The sequence below is a fragment of the Sabethes cyaneus genome, chromosome 1, assembly GCF_943734655.1.
Source record: "Sabethes cyaneus chromosome 1, idSabCyanKW18_F2, whole genome shotgun sequence".
Classification (NCBI taxonomy): Eukaryota; Metazoa; Arthropoda; class Insecta; order Diptera; family Culicidae; genus Sabethes; species Sabethes cyaneus.
In genome coordinates, this window is record NC_071353.1 from 31,401,405 (window position 1) to 31,427,145 (window position 25,741).

At 39.8% G+C, this 25,741-nt stretch overlaps 1 protein-coding gene across 1 annotated transcript; it reads left to right on the forward strand.

The window, feature by feature from the left end:
* The first annotated feature begins 16,015 nt into the window (after positions 1-16,015).
* On the forward strand, positions 16,016-18,180 carry LOC128745533 (pro-resilin). The gene is made up of 3 exons (XM_053842608.1): positions 16,016-16,635; positions 16,704-17,018; positions 17,079-18,180. Exons 1-3 carry the CDS (start codon positions 16,016-16,018, stop codon positions 18,178-18,180), a joined length of 2,037 nt encoding a protein of 678 aa, XP_053698583.1.
* The last annotated feature ends 7,561 nt before the right edge of the window (positions 18,181-25,741 follow it).

The window sequence follows — 25,741 nt, forward strand, 5'->3', positions numbered from 1 at the left end:
TTTTTGGCGGAGTACAAACGGAAAGCGGAGAGTGGCGGAGACGTATGAATCATGAGCTACAGGCACTGGTTGGTGAGATTCCCATCGTACATCTGGAAAAAAGTTGGGAGACTACGGTGGGCCGGCCACGTCGCAAGGATGCCGGACGGCTGTGTAGGGAAATCCGTTCTCTTCAAGAACCCCACCGGCACCAGGAATAGAGGGGCTCAACGTGCTAGATGGCTCGACCAGGTTGAAGCCGACTTGCGTGTGTCGAGACGCGAAACGGATTGGCGACGAGTAGCCCACGACCGAGTACAATGGAGAGGAATTCTTGATACGGCAAGAGCTACCCCGGCTCTCGGCTGAATAAGTAAGTAAGCCTTACTACTGCTGAAATACTACTGCCAGCCCTTTCACCTGCCTTTCAATGAAGATGATTGGGTAATATGATTCTAAGATATGCACTTGCACCCTTTTCACACCAAGTAATAAATCCTTATAATCGAATTTTCTAGGTAATGTTAACTTTGGATCTGATTTTTTCAAAATTTTCTTTTGGTCGCTCTCACCCCTTTCCTTCTGACCCAATATTGGAAATCCACGAGCACGATTTCAGAACTAAATAAGAATAGACTTTACGAATGGTGAAAACGGGCGTATGAAATATGAAATCGCTTTAACGTATGGTCACAAAACGAAAAGTAAAAGTGGAACTCGTTTAATCTTCTTTAACTTTTATCTATTGCTTCACGCTATCAAATCAATGAATCGATCTATTTAGTTTTAAAATTCTACGTAGCAACATTATGGTAAGTATTTCCTAAATTTCTATTCTGATATATTTCTTTTCCAGGGTCGTTCTGGATTTAATTGTCCTCCAACACCACCAAGTTTACAACAGCACGCCACTTTTATTTATTTTATTTATTGATTAACTGATTGATAGGCTTCGCCCGTTATCATCATTAAAAACTAATTAATTATCACATAAAATTTACATAAAACAATCTAAAACTACACTTAATTTGCTGCTTTGTCATTTGAACATTAACAATATCTCGATAATTATTAAATATGGACATCATTCTGTATACTGGTTCGTTTCTAGCATAGTTTTGGACTCTATTTGTCAGTTGAAAAGGCCTAACCCGCCTCAACGAAGAACGTCCATCGTACACGGTTATCTGACTCAATAGATATGGCGAGTTATACCTGCCGCTGAGTAGATCCTTTAAGAAAAGAGCATCTGTGGTACGTCGTCTGCTCTCTAAGCTTTCCGTTCCAATCAACATGCATAACGACTTGTAATCGGGCATCTCTCCAGACCATCCTAAATTCCGAAGGGCATAGCGTATGATTTTTTTCTGAATTCGTTCGACTCGTTTCTTATGAACTTCATAGCATGGTTGCCAAATTATGCTCGCGTATTCAATACCACTGCGTACTACGGAATTGTATAGAGTAATGATAGTATACGGGTCATTCAGATCTCCACTAAGGCGTTTGATTAAACCGAACAGCGAATTTGCCTTTGCTACTATCTTTTCCACATGACGAACAAAGTTGAGCTCATTATCTATTTCTACTCCAAGATCACATACACAATCCTTTCTAGGAATTACGTCACCTTCTATTAAATACTCAGACAACAATTTGTTTGGTTTTCGAGTGAACGAAACCACGCTGCACTTCGTTGTATTCACTTTGAGACCAAACATTTCGCAAAAGCCGACGAGCCGATCGACGCTATCTTGAAGTATGCGACAATCTTTCATGCATTTTACTGGGAGAAAAATCTTAACATCGTCGGCATAAATTAGGACGTAAACATCGGGAAGTAGTTCCGGAAGCTCGTTCATGATAGTTACGAATAGTAAAGGTCCAAGATGACTCCCTTGGGGTACACCAGACCAAACGGGATACGACATTGATTTGCTTTTATCAATCTTGACATATTGCGATCGGTTTCTTAAATAGTCGTTTATCCACTGCAGATTCATTCCGCCTATTCCATATTTTGGTAACACAGCTGTAATCGCATCTATATTAATTACGTCAAACGCTTTCGACATATCCGTGTAGATTGTATCCACCTGATAACCATCCATCATCCATTGCGCAGTTCTCGAGACAAATTCTGCCAAATTCGTTACCGTTGAGCGTTTTTTAAGAAAACCATGTTGAAAACTTGAAATTTTTGGTTCAATAACAAGATACAATTGCTCATATACCAGAGATTCAAACATTTTAGGTATGGCCGAGAGAATGGCAATTCCTCTGTAGTTCTCAACCGGCAGCTTAGAACCTTTTTTGTGAATGGGTATAATGTGCGAGATCTTCCATAACTTTGGGAATGAACCTGTTGCTAATGAGGCACTGAATAGGCTATGTAGTGGAGCTAATAAACCATCTACACAATTTCTTAACAAAGCATTCGGAATTCCGTCAGGCCCACTGGATTTAGAAGTATCTAAAGACAAAATCGCATTACGAATGTCTGTCAACGATAGTTCGAATGTAGCTGGTGTTGGATCTGATAACGGAGATACAGGGTATCCTGACCTTGGATTGGAGTTAAACACATTTTTAAAGAACTCAGAGAACAACTCAGCTGCTTCGAATGCATTTCCGGCTTTTTTGTCTTTATACGCAACATTTATCGGCAGTCCTTTGTCCTGGCGCTTCGAATTAACATAAGTCCAAAAGGTCTTCGGGTTGAGCTGAATGTCCCTCTGCAACCTGTCCATGTATAGTTTATGTTGTGCTCTATTCCTGGATTTAAAAGCATCACGAACTTGCCTATATGCCAATTCGTCGGAAGATAGCCTGCTTTTTCTGAATTTATTATACAACTTTTTCTTCCTTTTTAATAGCGAGATTGTTTCACCGTCAAACCATGCGGGATAATTGGTTGCTAACTCACGTTTACCAATTATTGCGCAATGCCGGGATAGAACTTTATATATTGCATGCCACTATACACTATCTGCTTGCCAAATGCGCCCATCATCAAGTGCACACAGTAAGTCTTCACCGACCACACCATTCTCTCCCAGATGCCGCCCAAGTGCAGCATCACAGCAGGTTTGAAATGCCAGACCGTTGCGGAACTCTTCACACAATTTCTGCAGTAAGCGTTGTTTATTTTCGCTGTTTTGTGCATTGTAAGCGTCGGTAGAGGCCGATTGTGAAGATAGTCATTTTATTTTTTACTGCTCTGAAACATGTCGCATTGTGTGCGATTTTCTTAGGCGTTCCAAATTTGCTGCTGGAACGAACGATACTCGTTCGGCGGAGACTCATGTTGCTGCGTGCTGATAATCTAAATAAAGTCCTGCCTGCAATATGTAGCTATTATGGATGTTCGCTTGATAGCAAATTTTCAATATAAATTATGATGATAATCGTATTTAAATTTTAGAGCCATCTAAAAGGGTCGCGTCAGAGTCGGTTGCTATATGCTGCTGTAATCGAGTCTGCTATTCCAAGAAAACGCGATAAAAAAAGAATAGTTCATTAATTTGAATCTAAAGTTACATTGTTTAATAATGGAAGGTAAGACCATTGTCACAATCCTTTTACAGTCATCATCACCAATGACATTGTTTTCTGATACAGAAAGTATCCAAGGAAACAACAAGCATTGTAACCTTCGCTCATATCATAACTCACGCAATCATCGGTTTTAAAAGTCATAAAATAACTATCATTGATAACACTCACGATTGTTTCCGCGTTGTCACCACACCAGGTGCATCTAGTGATGCCGCATCGCTGATCATCAATGCGAGCACGACGCCATACGTCGCATATCGACTCGATCGAATAATACAAAACGCAATCACTTAGTAAACGAAGCATAATCACTTAACAACGCATCGTCTCCATCACCTCGTATCGGTCGCGACGCCACCGCGCACCTTTGCTAAGATGAACCTGCGCGAACAGCGCCAGCTCGTACAGATCGCCTCAAATCAGCTGTGAAACTGTGAAGTGAAGAATGGTATCTTCTCCCTCTCTGTCTCTGTCTCTCTTTCTTTTGCATGTGTGCAAATCACGTCACGTTCTCTGCTCGAGCTTCAGCTTCAGCTCCAGTGGGGGCTGTTTCACTCTCGTTTGCCACCCCCCGGAGAAGGGGTTCTTTAGAAGTAAGCGGCACCAAACATGAAAACAGCAGCAGAAAAAAACCAACGCTCACCCCTCGCCGATGGATGCTCCCGTGTCGAATTCCGCGGGCCTTCTTCGTGCCTAGGCTACTGGCATCAGAAGAGCCGACGTCTCCCTCGCTAGTTCTATGCGTTGCCGTTCGTCGTCGTCTCAGCAGACGTCGTCATCAACGTCAGCGTCGGTTTTCTCAAGCCTAAACAAACGAAAAATTGCACTTTTGTTTAGTTTTCGGTATAAAAGTGCCGATTACTCCGATTTGAATATCATTCAGCTAAGTACATCGGTTCGGTTCATTAGATTTTAAGACAACTCCAATCGGTCTCCGTTCCGAGAGTTGCACCGTTCTGCCGTGAAGTTAGAACGATTCCGGCGTGTCTACCACCCACAAAGGACTAGGAAGGATTCTCCCGAGCGGATCCTGCTGCAGCCGTTAAAAGTAAGCATCGTCTGTTCGTGATGGGCAAAGCGGGAAGAGAAAAAAAAAGTTTTTCTCGTAATTTTTCGAGAACGGAAACACGCCAGGAAAAAAAGGGATATCCAAAAGTTCGTGCCACTGGCATGCCAGTTCGTGGCGCATGGACACAACTTTGTGATCGGAGAAAATTTAATTTGTGTCCGTAAAGTGCTGGAAATGGGGTAAAAAACAGAACTTATCGTACGTAGTGCAGGAACTGTTCATCCATCGGGTTTAGTGCTGACGGCGAAACAGGAAAGAAAAAAAAGACTAAATCAGTTTTAAAGTGACTTACGAAAACTGTACCAATTTGAAACGGGAGAGTGGTTTAATGCACCGAACGGAACGGATATCCAGTGCTAGTGATTCTCGGGTGAAAAATAGATTTTTTTTCTATGCTAGTGAAAAGGGACTAACTAAAGGGGCTCTTAAATGTGTGGTAAAATTGTTTTAGCTATGAAGTGAAATGCGGACAATTTATACTACACAAAAGTGTGGTATAAACATTGTGATATTGCTTAATTCAGACATTCTTAGCATTACTACAAAGTTTAAAGCTGCTTGAAATTTTCTCCAAATCTTGTTTTTGTATAATACAAAAGATTGTTTTAATATATGTTGAACAGTTATCAGTTTTCTCAGCTTGCACTGTGCTGTGATATTGCCGTTGCTCTCTGTTACTACGATCTCGTTAATGATGATCGTTAACATTTACGACGGCGCCAATATAAGGACGAAAATTTGTTTGTTTAGTATTTCTGTAATTATACTATCGCTCGTTACAAATGTAAAGTGCAGCAATAAATTGAAAATTATTTTCATTGTGTTAAATCATAGTGTAAATGAAGGTCGTTGTAGTTGTAAACTGTTGTTCGACTAAAATCTAAATTATCATGATTGACTAAAGTTTTTGTGAGCACCTTGAGGGATTGCAAAACTTCATAAATTTTTCACAGACTTTATTTGCTGAACCGGTTTATTTTAGACTGACTAAGAGATATAAGAGATAAAAGCTGCTTTCTAAAAAGAAATTGAATGAAAATTTTTATTAAACCATCCACTTTGTACCACATAAATAAGTGTTTTGTGATATAAAATTTCAAAACCAAACCCAATTCTTATTCAAAAGTCACTTTGCCAGCCATCACAAATTACCATTAGTGTGAGCAGTATGTGGATTTAGTAACCTTATGACGTAGTCCTGAACTATATATAAGAGCAATTTTAATATTAAGCTTTTCAAAATTTGACCGCCGTCCAAATTTTGTAAAAATCTAAAACAAATATATTATTTATACATTTGAATGAATAATTTATTGATGAAAAAAAAATGAGCGGCACCATCTTCGAAACACTGAACAAATGCTCTTAAAAAATTTTTCGATTTTTTTACAGTGATATTCGCATCGGAAAATTTCCACAAAATAATGGAAATGTGTCCTGCGGTGAGCTTAAAGGTTGTGATTTTTTTCAGATTTTTATGTTACAATTGGTTTCGGAGTAAACTACGAAAAATGAAAATCACTCTAGCCGCCATAACTGATTCAAGATAGCGTCTAATGATATGAAAATTTGCCAAAATGCTCCCCAGGTCATGAGCTTTGTTTGAATCATTCCGGACATTCGGGGGCATTTATTTGTGTGGAAAACTTTTTAGCCCAACTGTTGTTTCATAAAGAAGCTGATAGTTATCTACCAAATTTTAAACAAATGTGGAAAGAAAATCACTTACGATATTGGAGAACACTGCTAAACGCCTAATTGCTAAACGCCTATATGCAACTGACCACTATTCTTAAAGTAGCCAAAACAGCATTGTTCACCATTTTTCCATTGGTTTTATCTGAATTCACTATAAAGCGCTAATAAAACTAATACTTCTTAATGCCTGAATTACTTAAGGGAACAAAGTTTTTTGCAAGATAGCCCTAAACTTTGTTCTTCTAATGTAAACAAAATCGACGAAAACAAACAAACGAAATTTGTTCCCTCCGGCTACCTTCTGGACGAGTTTGAGAGAAACCAAAATATATTTACAGTTCGTTTATTGCTGTGAATCTGAACCGTTGCCCACAGTCGGTTCAAACCCCTGATGATTAAAAGAAGCCTTGCATTTCTTTTCGCTTGCAATTGCTGGAGACGCTTCATTCAGTAACGGTTTTAACTTGTGTTGAAAATGATGGAAGGTATGTACAAGGTGCCTGTATCGTATCCTAACGAAAACTATGTGCAAGGTTGTTTTCAACTTCGTTAGAGTCGCTACGGTTCGCTAAGTTCTACATTAAAGAAAGCTTTATAAAAATCGTTTTCTCTGGTCGAAAAATTTCACAATAGAAGTTCGTTATTTCTGACTAGAGTTACAGCCAAACTATGAACCATACGTTAGAAATATAGAAATATAGTTTTTTCTTCCACTTGGGTCACTATAAATAGTTTTAGGAGGGCCTTTAGAAATCTTCCTGAGAATCTTCTTTACTGTGGGCCATTCTAGTTTTATAGGATTTTTATGGCCGCTCTATTGCAGTTTTATAGAATCGCAAGTTTTATGATAAACTTAAAGCGCACTTTAAAAACTAAATTTGTTACTTGGGTGACGTAGCACTGCGAATGTAGGTACAATTGATTGGAGTAAAATCATTTCGACTTGCGTATTTTTGATCCACTTAGCATCCGCAGCTGGGAATTCGAAATTAAACATTTTTGTGAAGTGAAGATGATACTATTTTTAGATAACTTTTAACCGCTAGATGAGCAATCAAACTATATTTATTTTAACTTGAACTTTTGTGCGTCTGCAATATGGACAATTTCCAAAACATATTGCTAGATAGTCTTTGGTTAGTGAGGTAGCACGGCAGTCTATAATTGCGAATAGAAATATTCCTAAATATAATAAGGTACCCCGAGGCAAGTGGGAACACCTCATTTCCTCCAACTGCAATTCCAACTCCAACTCCAACTCCAGATACAACACCAATGCAAACATTAAAATCATAGACCATTTATAATTGGCATTCCAAGCACCAAAATTGAACTTTGAATTTGAGCGCCATTTTAAATTTATGTTGTAAGTTGGACGCATCATTTTAAAAATGATGTTTTGGTCACACGCTTTCGTAAAAATGTATGTTTTTCTGACAGTATATAAACATAATTAACAGTGTATTAACCAGTTACACACGAAAACTAGTTGTATAATTTGACAAACGACATTAAATATATGGGTCGAAATAAAGGCGGCACTTTAGTGTGCCCGGGGCGAGTGGGACCTTTTAAAAATAACGTGTTTCAGGACAAAACTTTCTACGTTAATACATTTTTTCGATATACTCACTACCGAACAATTTCAGCTCAATTACATAATATTTATACCGGTAAAGTTTTAAAATAAAATCGAAAAGGTTTAAGCCAAGAGGACCCAAAAAAGAAGTTCATTTACATGGCTTATTAGGGAGAAAACAGTCTGGTCACATTCTGGCGACGCATAAGCGATGTTAATTGAGTCTGTGAAGGCAAAGTTGATATAATTAAGCTAATCTGCAACTGAAAGTGAAACAAAAAAAAGTGTTATGGTTGTTATAGCATAACAATTTCTCTTATGGTAGTTTCACTAGTAGCACTATCGTATTGGGCAAAAAGATCATAATCGTACGAGCTATTAAGGAAGGATTAATCATAAATTACGTCTTACAAGAATTACATAAGGCTATATATTCAACTGCATTGCGTTATTTTACTGCATAACTACGTAATTGCTGTTTTATATATTAATTATAAAGTCGCCGGTAGTGCCTTAAAAGTGCTCTGATATTTTAACTGCGTTTTTGATTGAGCCATTCGGAGAAATATTGTCTTTAGTTGCTTTTTTCAATGCTTCAACGTTGCTGTCTATTAGCATACACAACTTTCTGTTATTTTGCACTTTTCAATTAAATTTAAATACAGGTCCTACTTGCCCCCGTGAATGTTTAGAAACCAAAATAGATGGTAGTCTGACGGTATCAAATCAGGTGAATACGAATGCCGTTATGTCAGTTAAATATGGATTTTACCAGATCTTGGATTGCGCACCAGTCCAACCGAAATACCTTAAAATATGTGGGCCAATGCGCCGGTTTGGCCGGAGTGGCTCTTGCCGTATCAAGAATTCCTCTCCATTGTACTCGGTACTGGGCTACTCGTCGCCAATTTGTTGCGCGTCTCGACACACGCAAGTCGGGTTCAACCTGGTCGAGCCATCTAGCACGTTGGGCCCCTCTATTCCTGGTGCCGGTGGGGTTCTTGAAGAGAACGGATTTCACTGCACACTCCCAACTTTCGCCCGGTGTACGATGGGAATCTCTCCAAGCAGTGCCTGTAGCGCGTGATTCATACGCCTCCGCCACTCTTCGCTTTCTGTTTGTACTCCGCCAAAAATAGTCCGCAACACCTTTCGTTCAAATACGGTTAGTGCACGTATGTCTTTCGTAAGCAAAGTTACTGTCTCAAGTCCGTAGAGGACTACCAGTGTGATTAGCGTTTTGTCCATCGTCAGTTTTGTGCGGCGGCGCATGCTCCCAGATCGAAGCATCTTGCGGAGGGAAAAGTAGGCTCGATTTCCAGCTTGAACGCGCCGTTGGATCTCCTGACTCGTACTATTGTCGGCGGTGACCAGAGATCCCAAATATATGAACTCATCAACCACTTCCAGTTCATCACCATCAATAGTTACTGTCTGTGGGAGGCAAATGTTGCTTTCTCGGGAGCCTCTTCCTACCATATATTTGATTTTCGATGCATTGACTTGTAACCCTATCCTCCTAGCCTCCGTTTTTAGTCTGGCTGTAAAAAGGTTATCAGACAGACACATTTTCACTAAATTTCCTTTGTTGAAATAAAATACATTTTTGGAATTTCAAAAGCAGTTTTGTATGCTTAAATTAAATGTTATGTTTACAAAAATATATTCATTGTATTCTAATAAATGGAACGAATAAAGTAAAACAATTTGATGAACATTACTATTGTTTTGAGCATAAAAACTACTTTTGAAATCTTAGAAATCAATGATTTGTGCTTGAACCATAAACTCTACTAATTAGTTTCTTCTAACAAATCAGCATCTTTGGCTCGAGCAGCACGACCGGAAAAAAGTTTCCTCTTTTCTTTATTAACTGCACTTTTACATCTCCAGTAAACAATATTTTAGACACGTTTCTAAAAAAAAGCCATCGAATAAAATCACTGACAGATCTATACCAAACTGTTTGTTTTTTTTGCCAGACTTTAAAAAAACTCTGCTCTGCTGGCGAGTATGGCCGGTGCGGTGGTGTCAAACTTCCAGTCTTTTGACCAGTGCAGCAGCATGTGGCCGAACATTGTCTTGATGTAGCATCACAGACTGTTACGTACTTGTACATTTCGATCGTTTTGCTATCAAAACTCATTTCAAACGAGTCAACAGAACGCATTTTGTTTTCTATACACGATTGAAAATCACAGTATTTCTCGGGTACTTTTTCATTTTGACGCATGGTTTATTTCTAATTCCCGTCGTAGTAAGTAAAGCCATTCTAAAAATAAAAAATAAGAAAACTTATCCAATTTAATTCTACTATTTGTATTTTATTCGCGACAGATACGTATTTCGCCTACGACTTGCAGGCTTCCTCAGTGTCTGGAAATTGGATAAGTTTTCTTATTTTTTATTTTTAGGTTTCGTATTCTACTAAGACGCTCCAAAAACTTCAGTCAAAGCCATTCTAATTTTCATCATTTGTTGGAAGGGTTTAATGAACACTTCAAAAGTTCTTGTGGTGATTTGACTAAAACACACTTACCTTCCGATCCGTGAATTTTGAAATCACTGAAAAGCGATTATTAAAGCATATTATTGAAAATACGCAACTGATTTCCTGTTGCGTCCATCAAAATTTTTCATTGTCCGAACTCAAAATCACAACAATGTTTACGAAGCTAACACGTTTGTGTATTTGTGTAAGACGGCATGACAAATGTTATGCTGCAAAATTTTTGCAGGCCAGGTAAGTTTTCCTGGCTAACGACAATGCCTTGCGTGAGTTATTTTCATTTATAAATGACGGAAATTAAAACGATTAATCGACATTTTATTCTTCGTCGCACGAAAAAACGTAGGAAATTTGGCTGGTAGGACTTCTCTAATGATAAAAAGCATTTAAATAGATCTCAGCTCACTTTGATTAATCGCGTGTGATAGACAACAAACTAAAATATTAGGGAATAACTAGTTTTGCATTGTGTGTCATAAAAATACTGATATTTTTAATAATTTGTGTTGGATAGGACGGGAATAGGCAATTACGACGAAGCAGCAACGTTGTTTAGTTTTTGCAAAAAAGACCGAAGAGGAATTTAGTTGAACGGCAGCGCAGTTTTGTGGCTATTCTTTGTAAAGGTTATTTCAGTAAATGATAACCACAAAAGCATCAAAATTCGCTTCTCTTCAACCAAATTCCTCTACGCTATTTTTGCAAAAACTAAACAATGTTTACATTTTCCACTCAACCAGCAAACAGTCGTAGTGGCTTCCATAGTAACCGAAGTAGCCGCTCCTGCATTGAATGTCAAAACCGAACTGTATCCTTCAGAGAGTTGTACTCACCAGCCGCCATTACCGGTCGTGGAAAGCTGGATATTGCTGTATCGCTGTAGAAAATTAATGTAAACAAAACAGATGCGGGTAACGGTGAAAACAGTCAAGCCACACTGCTACAGCATTTTGTTCCGCAGCAAGCGCTAGCAGTTTTCGAGCACTGTTGCCAAATTGTTGGCTTTAGTTTCCGCATATCTCTGGTACTCTGAGTATTTCTAGGTCAAATCACATGTAAAGAATCTGCATACATAGAATATACACACAGATTTTTGAGCTTTTCGCGCTATGAACAATTATAGTGAGTGATACAGAGATAGTCTGCAAAATTACTATTGATTCACTCTCATTGGACATATTTTTGCACAGATATTTTCCCTCGCTGTAACAGATGGCCAGAGTTTGCTAACAAAAAAAACAGAATTAAATATGGTACCCCTGGCTGCATTGCCTCATTTGTCCATGTTACTGAAAGAGTAATGTTGTTTAGTGACTACTTGACTAGTGTGCTTCAGTTTTGTTAGTCTAGATCGTAAAACATGTCGTGCAAAGATTGTAATGATTATATAATAGGACCGTAGCATCAAGAACGACAAGAATTACAGAATGACCTAAAAACGAATAACAGATTATACATTTAATGTTTTCCTAATCTCATTTTATTTTTATTAACTGAAAGACGTAAAATTGCTTTTCTTGATGTTGATTACTGTTCAAATAAAATTTTGCCAACATAATACACGAGATTCCATAATTAGACTAATAAACGACTCCGCAATAAAGATAAATGATCGGCATTTTTAATGATGACATTTATAATAGCCGTCATTTGAAGGAGCTTATTACATCAATTTTCTTTTCATAAGCTTGCCTTTTGTCAACGCTGCGTGACCTTCGGAAGGAGCTGATTCAAAACATCACATTAATAGACCGTTTTATCTGACTTGGGGGCTTATTTTTAAACTGCTTCTAATTGCACCGGTTTACCAGATGAACATGATTTTTTTGTGCTTTGCGATCAGCTCTCGCTCCTTTTGTTTCAGTTTACGGATAGAATTTATCCGTATGTTAAATAGAAATAAAATTTTAACAACCAGCAATTGAAGTCAACAAAAATACAAAAAAAAACGTCTCTGAAAAACAAATTACCTGCGCACTTCATTTGCACATTAGTTTTATAGAGATTTAAACAACCTAGAAACTGATTGAAACATTTTTCTCAGTCCGCTGTGCCCATAGAAGTCAGCTTAAAATCTATAGTATGAGCACAAGCACATATTTTGTTAGCTTTTACCTTTGTAAAAAAGTTTACAATAACAATAACAATCATGTTATAGTTAAAATTATTACTTACATTTTCTTCTACTAGATTACCGCAATGCTCGGCTTGTGTGCACCTCCCAAGACATATTTCTTTGATTTTACGTAATTTCGCTGAATCGTTGATTGATATCATCAAAATACGTCACAGAAAAATGTGACTAGCAGCGTTATTTTGTTAGCAAGTACCAATTGTTTACGTCCAGCACATGAAATGATAAAAAACAACGCTTTACCGTCTAGCTTTTCCCTAACAACGTTCCCCGGATCGATTCATGCATAATCTCGTCAGCTCATCGCGCGACTACAGAATTGCTCATAACAGGCAGACTGTAATTTGTAAATTAGTAAGCTTAATTTAATTAACACCTCTATCGCTCCGATACGATCGTCCCCGTGTTAAGCCATCGCAGTAGCCACAGTGTCTATCTTTTCAGCGCCACTAGGTGCTGGCACTTTTTTACGCTGTATGTTTTGGTAGATTATTTAACCGACAGGTGGTGGACAGTTGAAAAAAACCTTTGAAGTGAACACGATTTTCTTTGCTTTGTCTAACCATCCTAGTGACAGGCGTAGGCAGATAGAACTGTTTTTTTTTCAGTACGGTGAAGATTAGTGCTACGGCATCCCATCCTCATGGATCAAACTAGCTTTTTTTCACTGCTTGAAGTTGGATATCTACCACAGAGAACAGACAACTCATTTCATCTTCTACTTTTCGTTGTGCAAAAACGTAAACGTTATTTTGCGTCTGTTTTACACTGAGAAAAATTTTCATATAGTATATTTATGACCACATAAAAATCACGCGAAATTTCGTATGAAAATTTTTCCATTAATTATGTGCAGTAGTATTCTACATAGCTTATCATCTGGCATGTTCAACATCAACAAATCAAAACACCGGTTTGATCGATGCAAGGCAAAAATCTAACTTACTTTAATGATGAATTCCTAGATGGCGACCGAAACATGGCGTGATTTGAACTCTGGATAAGTAGCACCGCTGGTGTGCTCATTGTATTCAAGGTGAATCATTTTGTTGATTGTTTCGCTGGGAATTATCCTCGGGTCATATATTCAATCGATTTATAACCTCAACAAGTTTTGTTTATCTCGTTCCAATGCATCACTCCACCGAAAAAAAAGTTTGGTTTCAAATTGAACATACAAGTGAGAAGTGTTTGGTCAAATGTGCCCAAACTTTTTCTAAAGTGTTTTCCTGTTGAATCATGAACTTCTCGACTCAAGACTAAAACGGAGAGATGAGGATTTTATGGTTGCTCGTTTCCCAAAACAAACGTACACAAAGGCGCAACCACAACTGCTGGCTGCTATGACCTTTCCTGCTGTCACTGCTCATCGTGCTACTGCGATTTCCGTAATGCCCTTTACAACCCACAACATAATTGCAATAAACCATGCCACCTAAACACAGCTTTGTCCGGCACATGGTGGCTCAAATTTAAGGTGCCACCGTCGAACAATGTTTCCATCCTGCCGTTACAACTAGCCTACAGCAAGCTTTGACTGGAGAAAACTAAACGGTTCGGTCAGAGGCCACGTTTCACTATCGAGGTGTATTCCCAGCATGCACAGCCTGCTGCCGAGCATCTCCCCCTTATCTCAGAAAACTATATAAACTCAACTGCTACTACAGTCGTATCGAGCAGCCAATTGAAAGTGGATATCATTCGCGTAGGCTAATCTCGCCAATGGCACAGATGAATGAAAAAAATGCACACAACAAAACAAAGCGAAAAATAATTCAGTTTGACAGCATAATTGCACATTTCAGCATCACCGCTGCACAGTGGCGCCAGTCAGAACAAAACTGAGACAAAACTAATAAAATTGTTAAAGTAGTATGGAATTTACATATTTTGTATATAACTGTGAACCAAATTGACTACTATAACTTAAAGTTTGAAAATATTTTAAAAAATCAATAATTAGGGTGTCTCTAAAATAATTTTCTAAGAAAAGTTTTATAACTACTTGAACTATTATTTTTATTTTGTGTCTTTTTTGCATTGGGCTAATTAGGAGAAGTAGTAATGACCTTGTAACACTCAGCAATCCATAACGTTGAGCCACATTTGAAAATAAATTTTTGAATTTTAAAAATAGCACTTTCTCCAGCCAATAACCATGTTTATTCACTAAAATTTGAATATCAAAGTGTCACTTCTGCTCTGCTGACCTGGTACTAACCTTTAGCTGCTAAATGCTCAAAGATTTTCTTTAAAAATATCTATAATAGTATTGCTAGAAGTAATTACAAAGCGGAATTGCCTAAAACACATGGTTCTAAAAAATTCAATATTTTTAGTCTTTGCGCAAATCTGCGCAAAATGCGGATATGATTTTTGGAAAGTAGACTAAATTCTACATAAAATATGAAAAAATAACGGTTACCTTCCGTTCCCAAAAAAAGATGCTCAACTTTGAAAATGCGAAGTCACATGTGTGTTATTATTTTGAGATTTGAAACAAATATATTTTAGAGTGTACTTGATTTTCGTCAATTTGCAAAATAAGGTTCTAATCTATAACCATTTCAATACCAAATCACGTTTCCTTTGTATGCAAATACCTAACAGGATACGATTAAAAACAGTTTTTCGAAACTTCCGTTGAAGGAAAAATATGGGAAGTTTTCCCACAAACTTCAGATTCAAAAAATTCTCCAAAAAGCTGTATCATTCCCAGCGCTCTGAAATTTTGGAATATAGTTATTTAGTCTATCTACTTTCATAGAAAAATAATAATTCATGGAAAACTTCAACTCCATTTTGAGTGTTTTGTCCCAGTATTTTCCACTGTGCGCTGCTGCCGTGCGCCGGGCAATGGCATCACTTTGCTGCCTTTGCAAAAATTTCACCGAGTTGCTTCTAGCAGAAGAAGATAATAACACACAGCCTCATATATACAGCACGATGCACCTCTTGCATTGCATAAGGCTTCTTAATAATTCATCAATTTTGTGTTTGGTCGAGCGCTCATCGTTGCTGCTAAGTGGGTGGCCCACACCAACAGACCAGCAGTGATAATTCCTCGACTGAAACGTCATATAAAACGAACAAGTAATCATGCAAGATCGATCACCATATGTGCCACACTTTTTTCGAAGGGGTTATGTAAAAAAAAACATTACAATAATACACATGTAAACACACTGGCATCTGGGTTACGATCGTAAATATCAGACAGCTCGTCAGAATCTCGTCAATCTTGTCGCTACGCTACACCCAGAACAATTTACTTTGTAATACATGACTTCACATGGCATAGACAAGCATGAGTTCCGACTCGATTGTTATCGGAGGATTATTTCCTACACATTCGTTGTAACGATTAATTGTAGGTCACAGTGTAGATAGAAGGGTCTAATCCATCACCTGTCAGCCGTCGCACCATTTTGACCTTGTCTATAGACAAAACACTAATGAAGCACTTTTTTGTCACTATTTTAGACTGATATGAAATTCCAACACCCACTATCAGCACTTTTTGTGCTGTGCTGTGCTCTTGGACCAGCTTTTACCGCGTCACTTGTCAAACGAGAGGCGCCTCTTCCTGGCGGTAGCTATTTGCCACCATCGAGTGCAGGAGGTGCCGGTGGTTATCCACCAGCTGGTCCACCGAGCGGCAGCTACGGACCACCCAGCAGTGGTAGTGGTGGTGGCTATCCATCAAGCGGTGGCTCTCCGTCTCAGCAATATGGTGCTCCATCACAACAATACGGAGCACCTTCCCAGTCCGGTGGTTTCGGAGGTCAAGCTCCATCACAGCAGTACGGTGCCCCATCTGCACCATCCCAACAGTATGGAGCTCCATCTGGCGGTAGCGGCAACGGCTTCGGATCTCGCCCACAAGCTCCTTCGCAACAATATGGTGCTCCCTCAAGCGGCAACGGTTTCGGAGGCCGTGCCCCGTCTCAGCAATACGGTGCTCCTTCTGCTGCTCCTTCTGCTCCATCTCAACAATACGGCGCTCCATCCTCAAACGGTAACGGTTTCGGATCTGGTGGACGTCCTCAAGCACCGTCCCAACAATATGGTGCACCAAGCAATGGACACGGATCTTTCGGTGGATCTCGGTGAGTGGCAAAAACTCCCCAATAGATATGGCATAATTTTTTATTTAAACATTTAATCCCTCGCACAGCCCACAAGCACCCTCTCAACAATATGGTGCCCCATCTGGTGGTGCTCCTTCGCAGCAATACGGTGCTCCCAGCAATGGAAACGGCCACAGTAGCGCTCCATCACAACAATACGGTGCTCCCAGCAGTGGTAACGGTGGATTTCGGCCACAGACCCCTTCTCAACAGTATGGTGCTCCATCCGGCAGTGCTCCATCCCAACAGTATGGCGCTCCATCTAGCGGCGCTCCTTCCCAGCAGTACGGAGCCCCATCCCAGCAATACGGCGCTCCTAGCAATGGTAATGGCAACGGACACGGTTCAAACGGTGGTTCTCGGTGAGTGTTGTCATGATTAATAGGTTTCCAACTAAAATATCATATCTATCAAAACCGCAGCCCACAAACTCCGTCGCTGCAATATGGAGCTCCATCCCAACAGTATGGTGCACCGTCCAATGGATTCGGAGGATCTTCTCAGGCACGTTCATTCGGACCACCAGCCACCAGTTACGGAGTACCTGCTGGACCTTCAACTGGAGGACGACCATCTAGCCAATATGGTGCTCCTGCTCCAGGAGGTAATGGCAACGGTGGACGACCAAGCCAGCAATATGGAGCTCCATCTACTGGAGTGAGCCGTCCATCGAGTCAGTATGGTGCCCCGGCTCCAGGTGGAAACGGAAACGGTCATAGTCCTTCGCAACAATATGGTGCTCCAGCTCCCGGTGGAAACGGACATAGTCCATCTCAGCAATATGGTGCCCCTGCTCCAGGTGGTAGCGGAAACGGTTTTGGAGCACGGCCATCTCAACAATACGGAGCCCCATCTGCTGGTGCCAGCGGTAATGGATTTGGAGCGAAGCCTTCCCAACAGTATGGTGCTCCTTCTCATGGAGGAAGTGGAAATGGTTTCGGTGGACGCCCGTCACAGCAATATGGAGCACCGGCACCAGGTGGTAATGGAAATGGTTTCGGTGGACGCCCATCACAGCAGTATGGAGCACCTGCTCCAGGTGGCAACGGAAATGGTTTTGGATCACGCCCAAGTCAGTCTTATGGCGCACCAGCTCCTGGAGCCGGACGTCCATCGTCGCAGTATGGTGCTCCAGCACCAGGCGGCAGCGGAGGTGCTCCATCGTCTCAATATGGTGCTCCTTCAGCTGGAAATGGCCACAGCAGCGCTCCTTCATCTCAATACGGTGCACCCTCAGCTCCATCGCAGCAGTATGGTGCCCCAAGCCAATCTTCCTTTGGTGGCGCTGCCGCTCCTTCCCAGCAATATGGTGCTCCAAGCAACGGCAACGGACATGGTAGCGGAGGATATCAGGCCGGTGCATCAGCTGGTAATGGCTTCTCACAGGCTTCATTCTCAGCCAGCAGTTTCTCGTCCAACGGTAATGGTGCTTCAAGCAGCGGGTACAGTTCTGGCCGACCAGAATCATCTATTCCGGCCACCATCCCTCAGTCATACACCTCGAGCGGAGGATACAACTATTAAGCACCGGATGGCCTGCTAAACCGAACAACCGACCGCCTATCACACCCACATTGTGACATGTCCCGTTTGAAAAGTGCCGTAAAACATAGCGTTCACTTCATATTTTGTATGCTATTATTTCCTTCAGTCAATTAGTCAAATGTTCGACACAATTCAGCAAAATACTCCGATTACAACACCCCTCGTATACAAAAACACGTTTGATGCCATTGTGTAAATCTGAAATGGAGCTATGTTTTTAACTGTTTATGGTTAATTAATTTAAATTATTGTATAATTATAGGTTAGCTTTATGTTTTGTATGTGCTGAAAACATAGCTTGATGAGAGAATCTTGACGATAGAATGCCGAGCTTATTCCGTACCGAGGGACAGTACGAATGCTTCCGGCAAGATTTCATCGAAACAAGCTAGCTCACATTATTTGTACTGATGCAAGAAGCAATTGCACTCAAATGCGCGCGGTAGCGCAGGACAATCATTGATAAAAGCATTTACTGACGCGACCAACCCCTGCAGCGTACAGTTATATTCAATATACAATCACTGAAATTAAGTCATCTGCAGATTCAAGTATTCGGCTTTAAATTTGCATTTGTTGAAAAATTGATTCGCGTAGGGTTGGATGACGAAAAAACTGCAAGCAGAGAGATAACAGAAGACGACTAATAAAAACATTAAACAGTTGCAATCATCATTTTCCTCCAAAAAAAAACCGGTGTTATTTTAATCACTTTAGTTGTGCTCAAGAAAATCCATTCCGAACAATAATAGCAGCTTGGTGTTCTTCGTCCATGGAAAATAATCTACGACAGGTAATAATTCCCGAAAGTCGAGCTTTTTAAGGCCTGCGAATATCGAATTTGCAAAATATTCTCTGATCATGTAGAAGACTCCATTGCCTTCGACCTCGGTAAGAACTTGGCATCGCTTTAGATACATTTGACTTTTGTCGTCAGTTTTATAATCAATTGGTGAAACAGTGCCTGCTCATGGTTCAAACGCCTATGTTAACCTCCAACGGACTCTCATTCGGTGGTTGGACTACAATAGACGAACCATAGAGATTCAACCTGACAGGGCTGGTTTGATGTACGTCGCACGCTTAATAAGAGAATTGAGGAGTTTCCCTTTTGTCTAGTCCGCTGTGGTTCAAACGTTCATCACTACCTGCGATCCGCGAAGGCCTGCGAGGAGCAGTGGGTTCAAATCCGGTTATAATTGGTTCCGATTATAGCTTGGTTCAATCCGCGGACTCCCCAGATAGGATCAAAAGGAGCGGTACACAACTTCTCTTAAGCGTTGCTTCAATTGCCCTCCCTTACCTAACTACCCGCACTTTCTCATTTACGCCTGGCCCCACTCTGTTGGGTCCTATCAACATCTTTGTTTCATTACTTTCTTCTTCCGTCCCCTACGTTAATTGTAAAAAACTACTATTATGAAAAGTAAAATTTTGAAATTAATATTGTTGCTTGAAGCTAGTTACACAGTGGAAAATACTACAGAGAATATGTACCGAATCAAATTATCCGAAAGTTTTGTTTTCAAAACCATTTAGCGTAAGTGTTACCCTAGAAGGAAATACCTGCTACGCAGACCAAATTTCGAAAGAGAGATCTGCTAAATGAAGCACTTCCAGCTCTCGAACTCCTGACGCAGTTGGCCCTATTACAAAAGAAAGGTAACATTGAGGTAGAAAATTTTCAAATTTAGCCAAAGGAGCGGAGAAGGAAGAAGAGTTGCGAAATCATATTTTTGTGGACTTCAGGGCAGTCGAATCACGCAGAGGGTTACGGTAAGGAGATGTACTGTCCTGTATGTTATTCAGCATCGCTATTGAAGGTGTGATCCGGCGAGAGGGCGGAACGAAACGAAAGGAACGATCTTCAGCAAGAGTAGCCAATTGCTAGCCTTCGCAGACGACTTCGGCATCATGGGACCTTGGGACGACGGAGGCAATTTCCGCCAGACTTAAAACGGAGGCTAGGAGGATTGGCTTACACTTCAATGCGTCGAGCACCAAATATATGGCAGTAAGAGGCTTCAGACGAAACAACGTAAGCCTCCCACAGAAAGCGACTGTTAACAGCGATGAACTGGAAGTGGTTGATGACCGCTGACAACTGTACGAGTAAGGAGATTCAACGACGCTCCCAAGCTTGCATTCGAGCCTACTTTTCCCTCTGCAAGACGCTTGGATCAAGAAACATACACCGTCGCACTGTGCTGACGATGTAAAAAACGCTAATCAGACCTGTAGTCCTCCACAGACGTGAGACAGTAACTTTGCTCGCGGAAGATATCCATGCACTTGCCGTATTTTAACGAAAGCTGTTGCGGAGTATTTTTGGTGGAATACAAAGAGATAGCGAAGAGTGTCATAGGCGTATGAACCACGAGTTGCAGGCACTACTGGAAGAGATTCCCATCGTACACCAGGCGAAAGTTGGGAGACTATGGTGGGCCGGCCACGTCGCACCGGATGCCGGACGACTGTGCAGTGAAATCCGTTCTTCTCAAGAACTCCAATGGCACCAGAAATAGAGGGGCTCAACGTGCTAGATGGTTCGACCAGACTCAAGCCGATTTGCGTGCGTCGAGACGCTCAACGAATTGCCGACGAGCAGCCCAGCAGCAGTACAATGGAGAGGAATTCTTGATATGGCAAGAGCCACCCCGGCACTTTGCTGAAGCTGGTAGAAGTAAGAAGTAAGTAAGGTGACAGCTTTCGGCATCACAGCTGACGACTAAAGGCTAATAAAATATTTACCGAGAAAAATATTGTGGCACACAAAACAAACAAAGTTGCATAATTCAACAATCATTACTTCACACCATTGCTGAGAATTTATGACACGCTTTGGTACATCTCTTTTTGTTATGTTTTGTTTTGTTTTGTTTTAATTCAATGCTTCCACTGTACGGCTAAATTTTTGCAGCTCATAACAGAGTACAATGTACCAGCCTTTTAAATTTTTATGGATGCACACGCCGACGTGGGCGCTTATGCGTGGACAACGGCGACCAACTATGCTGAGCTCATTGGTCTACAAAGAAAGAAACGAAACCTGACTCTCCTAGGGAGTAGGAAGCGAAAATTTCCGATCAACAGAATGAAACAAAATAAAAACAAACGCCCTTGACGAATGGATTGACTTAAATCTATGCACTAGAAGAAAGATATCCGATCAAGAAACATACTCAGGCGTTTTTAAGGCTTTTTAATTTTCCATATTCTTCTACACTCACAATGTCGGGTTACTTGGTGGACACTTGGGTTTCAACCAGTCAATCTTGCCAATCTCTTTATCGTTGAGATAAACTGTAAAACGTCGGTCGTTACTCGTTTGAAGTAAGATGATGAATTTAAATACACAACACATTAACATTAAGGTAGTCATTAAAGATGATTTATCTTAGTTTATTGCTATATTTTGTCGTAGCTCAAGTAAAAGAGTAAAATAAGCCTCTTGTTATATAAAGTAATATGTATATATTTCAAAATAGGCCTACCTATCTCAACAGGCTACTTTCAGACTTGTCTTAGCTTGCGTATAGCTTGTCTTTGCTGACAAGTTACGTTTGCAAACAATAAATTCATTTAAATGCGAACGGCTGATTAGGACTCGACAGGCAACTGAATAGATGAGAACGGATAATATGTGAAAAAAATATTAATGAAATATTAATGACATAACTAGTGCCATAATGCTATAATGGGAGCAAGCAATGTCATACGATGTAACTACCACCGAAGTAATTATGAAAATTGAAGATAGAATTAACAAAAGGGCGAATGTCGCAAGCGTAAACAAACCGAGTGAGGGTTGATTTTCCTATGATGGTCCAGCGAAAAGTAACTCTCACTCGTTTTGTTTACATATGCGACATTCGCCCTTTTGTTAATTCTATCTAGAATTTAGTTTTGCTAGTTTTATGTTTTGTTTTGGTCCTGTTTTGGTGGGGATCCAGAAATTGATTTATATAATATAAACCACGTCGCATTAGGAGCATCCAATTCAGCCATGTTTAATTAGTGGAATGCTTAGTTTTGATTTAGTTATTTCTGCTCGTGTAGACTATATCCATCCCAAACTTTCTAATATCCTAGGAAGTTGAGTTGGTAATGTAACATCGTATTCGACACTAACACTTTACAGATTTTCTGTTATTGGAGTGAGTGTTGTACGAGGTTTTTCTACTTTTGTTCAGAATTCCTTGTATGATTCTTTTACCTTTTGACGTTCCAACCCAGTAATTTCGAAGAAATTCAATTCCTTTTGTTTTGCCTTATAGAGTAGGGCGGGGCATAAGTGCGATGTTTGAAGTTGTCATCAATTTTCTGGAGATAAAAAGAAAGGCAGCAACATGATACCCCACTAACGGGGCAAAAGTGCGAATACCGCGGGGCAGAAGTGCGAAGCTCGAATCCATCAAATTAGCACAACAGTAGCTAACAATACCATATTATCTTCAATCTGCGTTATGTTTTGGTAAGGAATATTCTCAATTTGCACCTTTCCTATTTTGCGCTGGTGTATTGCAGCCTCCGTTAGGTCGATACTTTTCCAAACGTTTGTTTTTTGTTTCATCAGCGGAAAAACATTGGTTTCCTTCGGCCAACATCCGTAGAGCACGCAGTTTTCTGCAGATCTTCCATTTCTAGTATCTGTAATATAGTGCCTAAAGCTGTATATAATTAGCTATACATTTTTGCCTCGTGCATGAATCGCACTTTTGCCCCGTCCGTGAATTGAACTTTTACCCCGCTAGGCGCTTGACGGTGTTAGATTAAATTACGGAAAAGCGAAAAATATTTTGTAAATTCTTTTCACCGTATTTTCAAAACAGATATGTGAGTGATCTAAAACGCTGCCACAAATTTTCATCAAGTAATATCCTTCTGTTAATATCGTATTTGCCGTACAACGGAAAATTACATCAAAACCGCCCTAAAATAACATTTGCACATAACTCAGCAACTATGCTTCGCAAGCAACCAAAGTTTACGTTAGATTCAAGTTGTCAAAGTAGTCACCCATCCATGCCAATGTAGTCAATTTACTCGGAATCTGCACCGATAAATCATTGAATCGCACTTTTACCCGCATCGCACTTTTACCCCTCCTTACTCTACTCATTACTAAGAGGCACAGTTTCCATACGGTTAACTATATGGTGGAATGAGGCTGAAAAGAATGGCTCGAACTATTAGGCAAAATTCGCTTGGTATTCGCGGGTTTTCAAAAAATTTCAAAGTTGGTGGACTTTCGTACAACTTTAGTATCTAAGCACAAATTTTGTTATTCTGTTTTTGTTCGGCAGTAAATTTATCTACGTATAATCCAAGATCGAGTTGAATGGAGCTTAAAACAGCACGAACCATTCCGGTTCTAAGCTGCTGACGACGCCGACGAGGATTGTATAACAAGCCTCGTACATTTCCTGTGCTCTAAACAGCTGGTTGTGAAATTTCAGGCTTAAAAGTGTAGAACAAATTTTCTTTTCTCTCATTTACCAACTGTTTTCCGTTTAATTCTGTTACATAACAAAAATCGATAACAATATTCCCGTATTCGAGATTCTGCTAAGACGCTCAAAGTAATGATTTTAATTACTTGACATTAGTTTGATTTCCTTGCGCTGTAAGTAGAGCAAAACTTTGGGTATAACCCTCTTTAAGACATGACCCTTCTTCATCGGCAGGCTTCGCAGCCGGTTATTAGAGTACAGGACAATTACAGGGCTAGTGTAAGGATCCTATTAAACTATAGCAGTAACACACAGCCGAGATTAGTACATACGACGACTGGCTTATTACATTAGCATCGTACCTTGCTGTTAACAGGGCAATGGGATATAGTAAACATTATGATTTATATGTCTCTAAAAGACTGAGTAACACTTCTTGGAAATGCAAATTAAATGATGAAGATACTAAAAGAGACAAATGGCTTAGCATGTTTTAAGATAAGTTTTGAATGTACTTTCACTTTAATAATATCTCGGTCGCCAGTTTTTCCAACTTTTTATTGCATAGCAGTACGAAATATGGCTAAATTTTACCTAAATCATTCATTAACTCGCTCTGTATAGAAGATACGTGTTCACATTCTTCTGCAAAAGTGTGTGATTTTAATAGATGCAAATGTTTGCAGAACATTATTTTTGCCTAAATCACATAGTTTTGAAGCTACAGTGAAAACCCCGATTTTTGGGGGTCCGTCATGAAAGACGCCTAATATCTCAAAAACTGTGATACTTAGAGGAATAATGTTTTCAGCAATGAAGCTTTTTGCTGATTATCTAAAACTTTCTAGAACATACTATAGCTCTATATCATCAAATTAGAAAGTTAAATTTTGCAGCACCACCTGTGTTTAAGTTCCGAACTAATACTAACCACCAGTCGTTGCGTTTATTGATATACAGAAATTCTTCCGAAGATACCATATTGAAAAAAAAATACTATGAATAGAGTTATTAAAAGAGTTCACGATTCCGAGCAATCAAACCACTGTGCACCGTCTGGAATCAGAAATAGAGGGATGCTGGCAGGGCTGGACCAGGCTGAAGGTGACGACAAAAATAAAGCCGCATAATGTCCTTGATATATTTATTTATTTATTTATATACTTTTTTCCTGTCTCATTAAATACTTTTAACAACAATTTATTTCACTAAAGTTTAAAGTCCTAATATAGCTGATATGTATCTTGTTCTCCAATATTCATCTTTGTGGGCTCCCTTCGGTTTATATTTAGTGTACATATAGGTATATATATTTTGGTAATCATAATACAGATTTTGCATGGTACTCCCGTTTGTTCAGTTACTCGCTAATTTGATATGTGTTAAGACTTTGTGTTCCTCTACAGGGAAGTCTTCCAGGGCTTGCCGTTAAGCCATAAACAGTTACCCAGAGTTTACTGCTCGCAGGTGCTCTAGTTTTCCGGCTTGGTTTCCGTTTTTAATCTACAACGCATAATATGATACATTGAGGATGAACGAGCGCGGGCCGCCTAATAGAAGGACTCAATTTTTTTGTAGGATAACGGTTTTTTGAGCACAAAACCACGGTTCCAAAAATCCCTTTTTACCAACCCGCGTGTGTACATCTTTCCAAACATTTTGAGCACACGTTCTTACCGGAAACCAGAGCTGCTAGTATTCCGAAGGTCCAAGTTTTGGTAACGTATACAAACATTGCGTCTCCTACCATCCTCAAAAGCCCTGGCCTTACAACACTAACTACAAGGTTAAGCTTCTCCTGTTTAGTTTTATGTGTGTATAGACAATCGTTCTCAACAAGTTCCGGCCCGGAAGTGATTGACTTCCCGTAATGTACAAATCGTGTTAGCAGATAGTTGCTAAATGCTCTGTTCTTAGTCGATTATAACTCTAATCATTTTTTTGGTTTTTAGCTTTATTCTCTCTTCGTGTATATTTATAGTTGTTTCTTTTTTCTTCAATTTAGTTTACAATATGTATATATAGTAGTAGCGTTAAAATACGATAACATTTGAATAACAGTTGATGATATGTTTTGATGAAATCAG

Coding starts and splice junctions, on each gene's coding strand:
- LOC128745533 (XM_053842608.1), top strand. CDS start 16,016: ATGAAATTCCAACACCCACTATCAGCACTTTTTGTGCTGTGCTGTGCT. Junction 16,636..16,703: donor GGATCTTTCGGTGGATCTCG/GTGAGTGGCAAA, acceptor TCCCTCGCACAG/CCCACAAGCACCCTCTCAAC. Junction 17,019..17,078: donor GGTTCAAACGGTGGTTCTCG/GTGAGTGTTGTC, acceptor TCAAAACCGCAG/CCCACAAACTCCGTCGCTGC.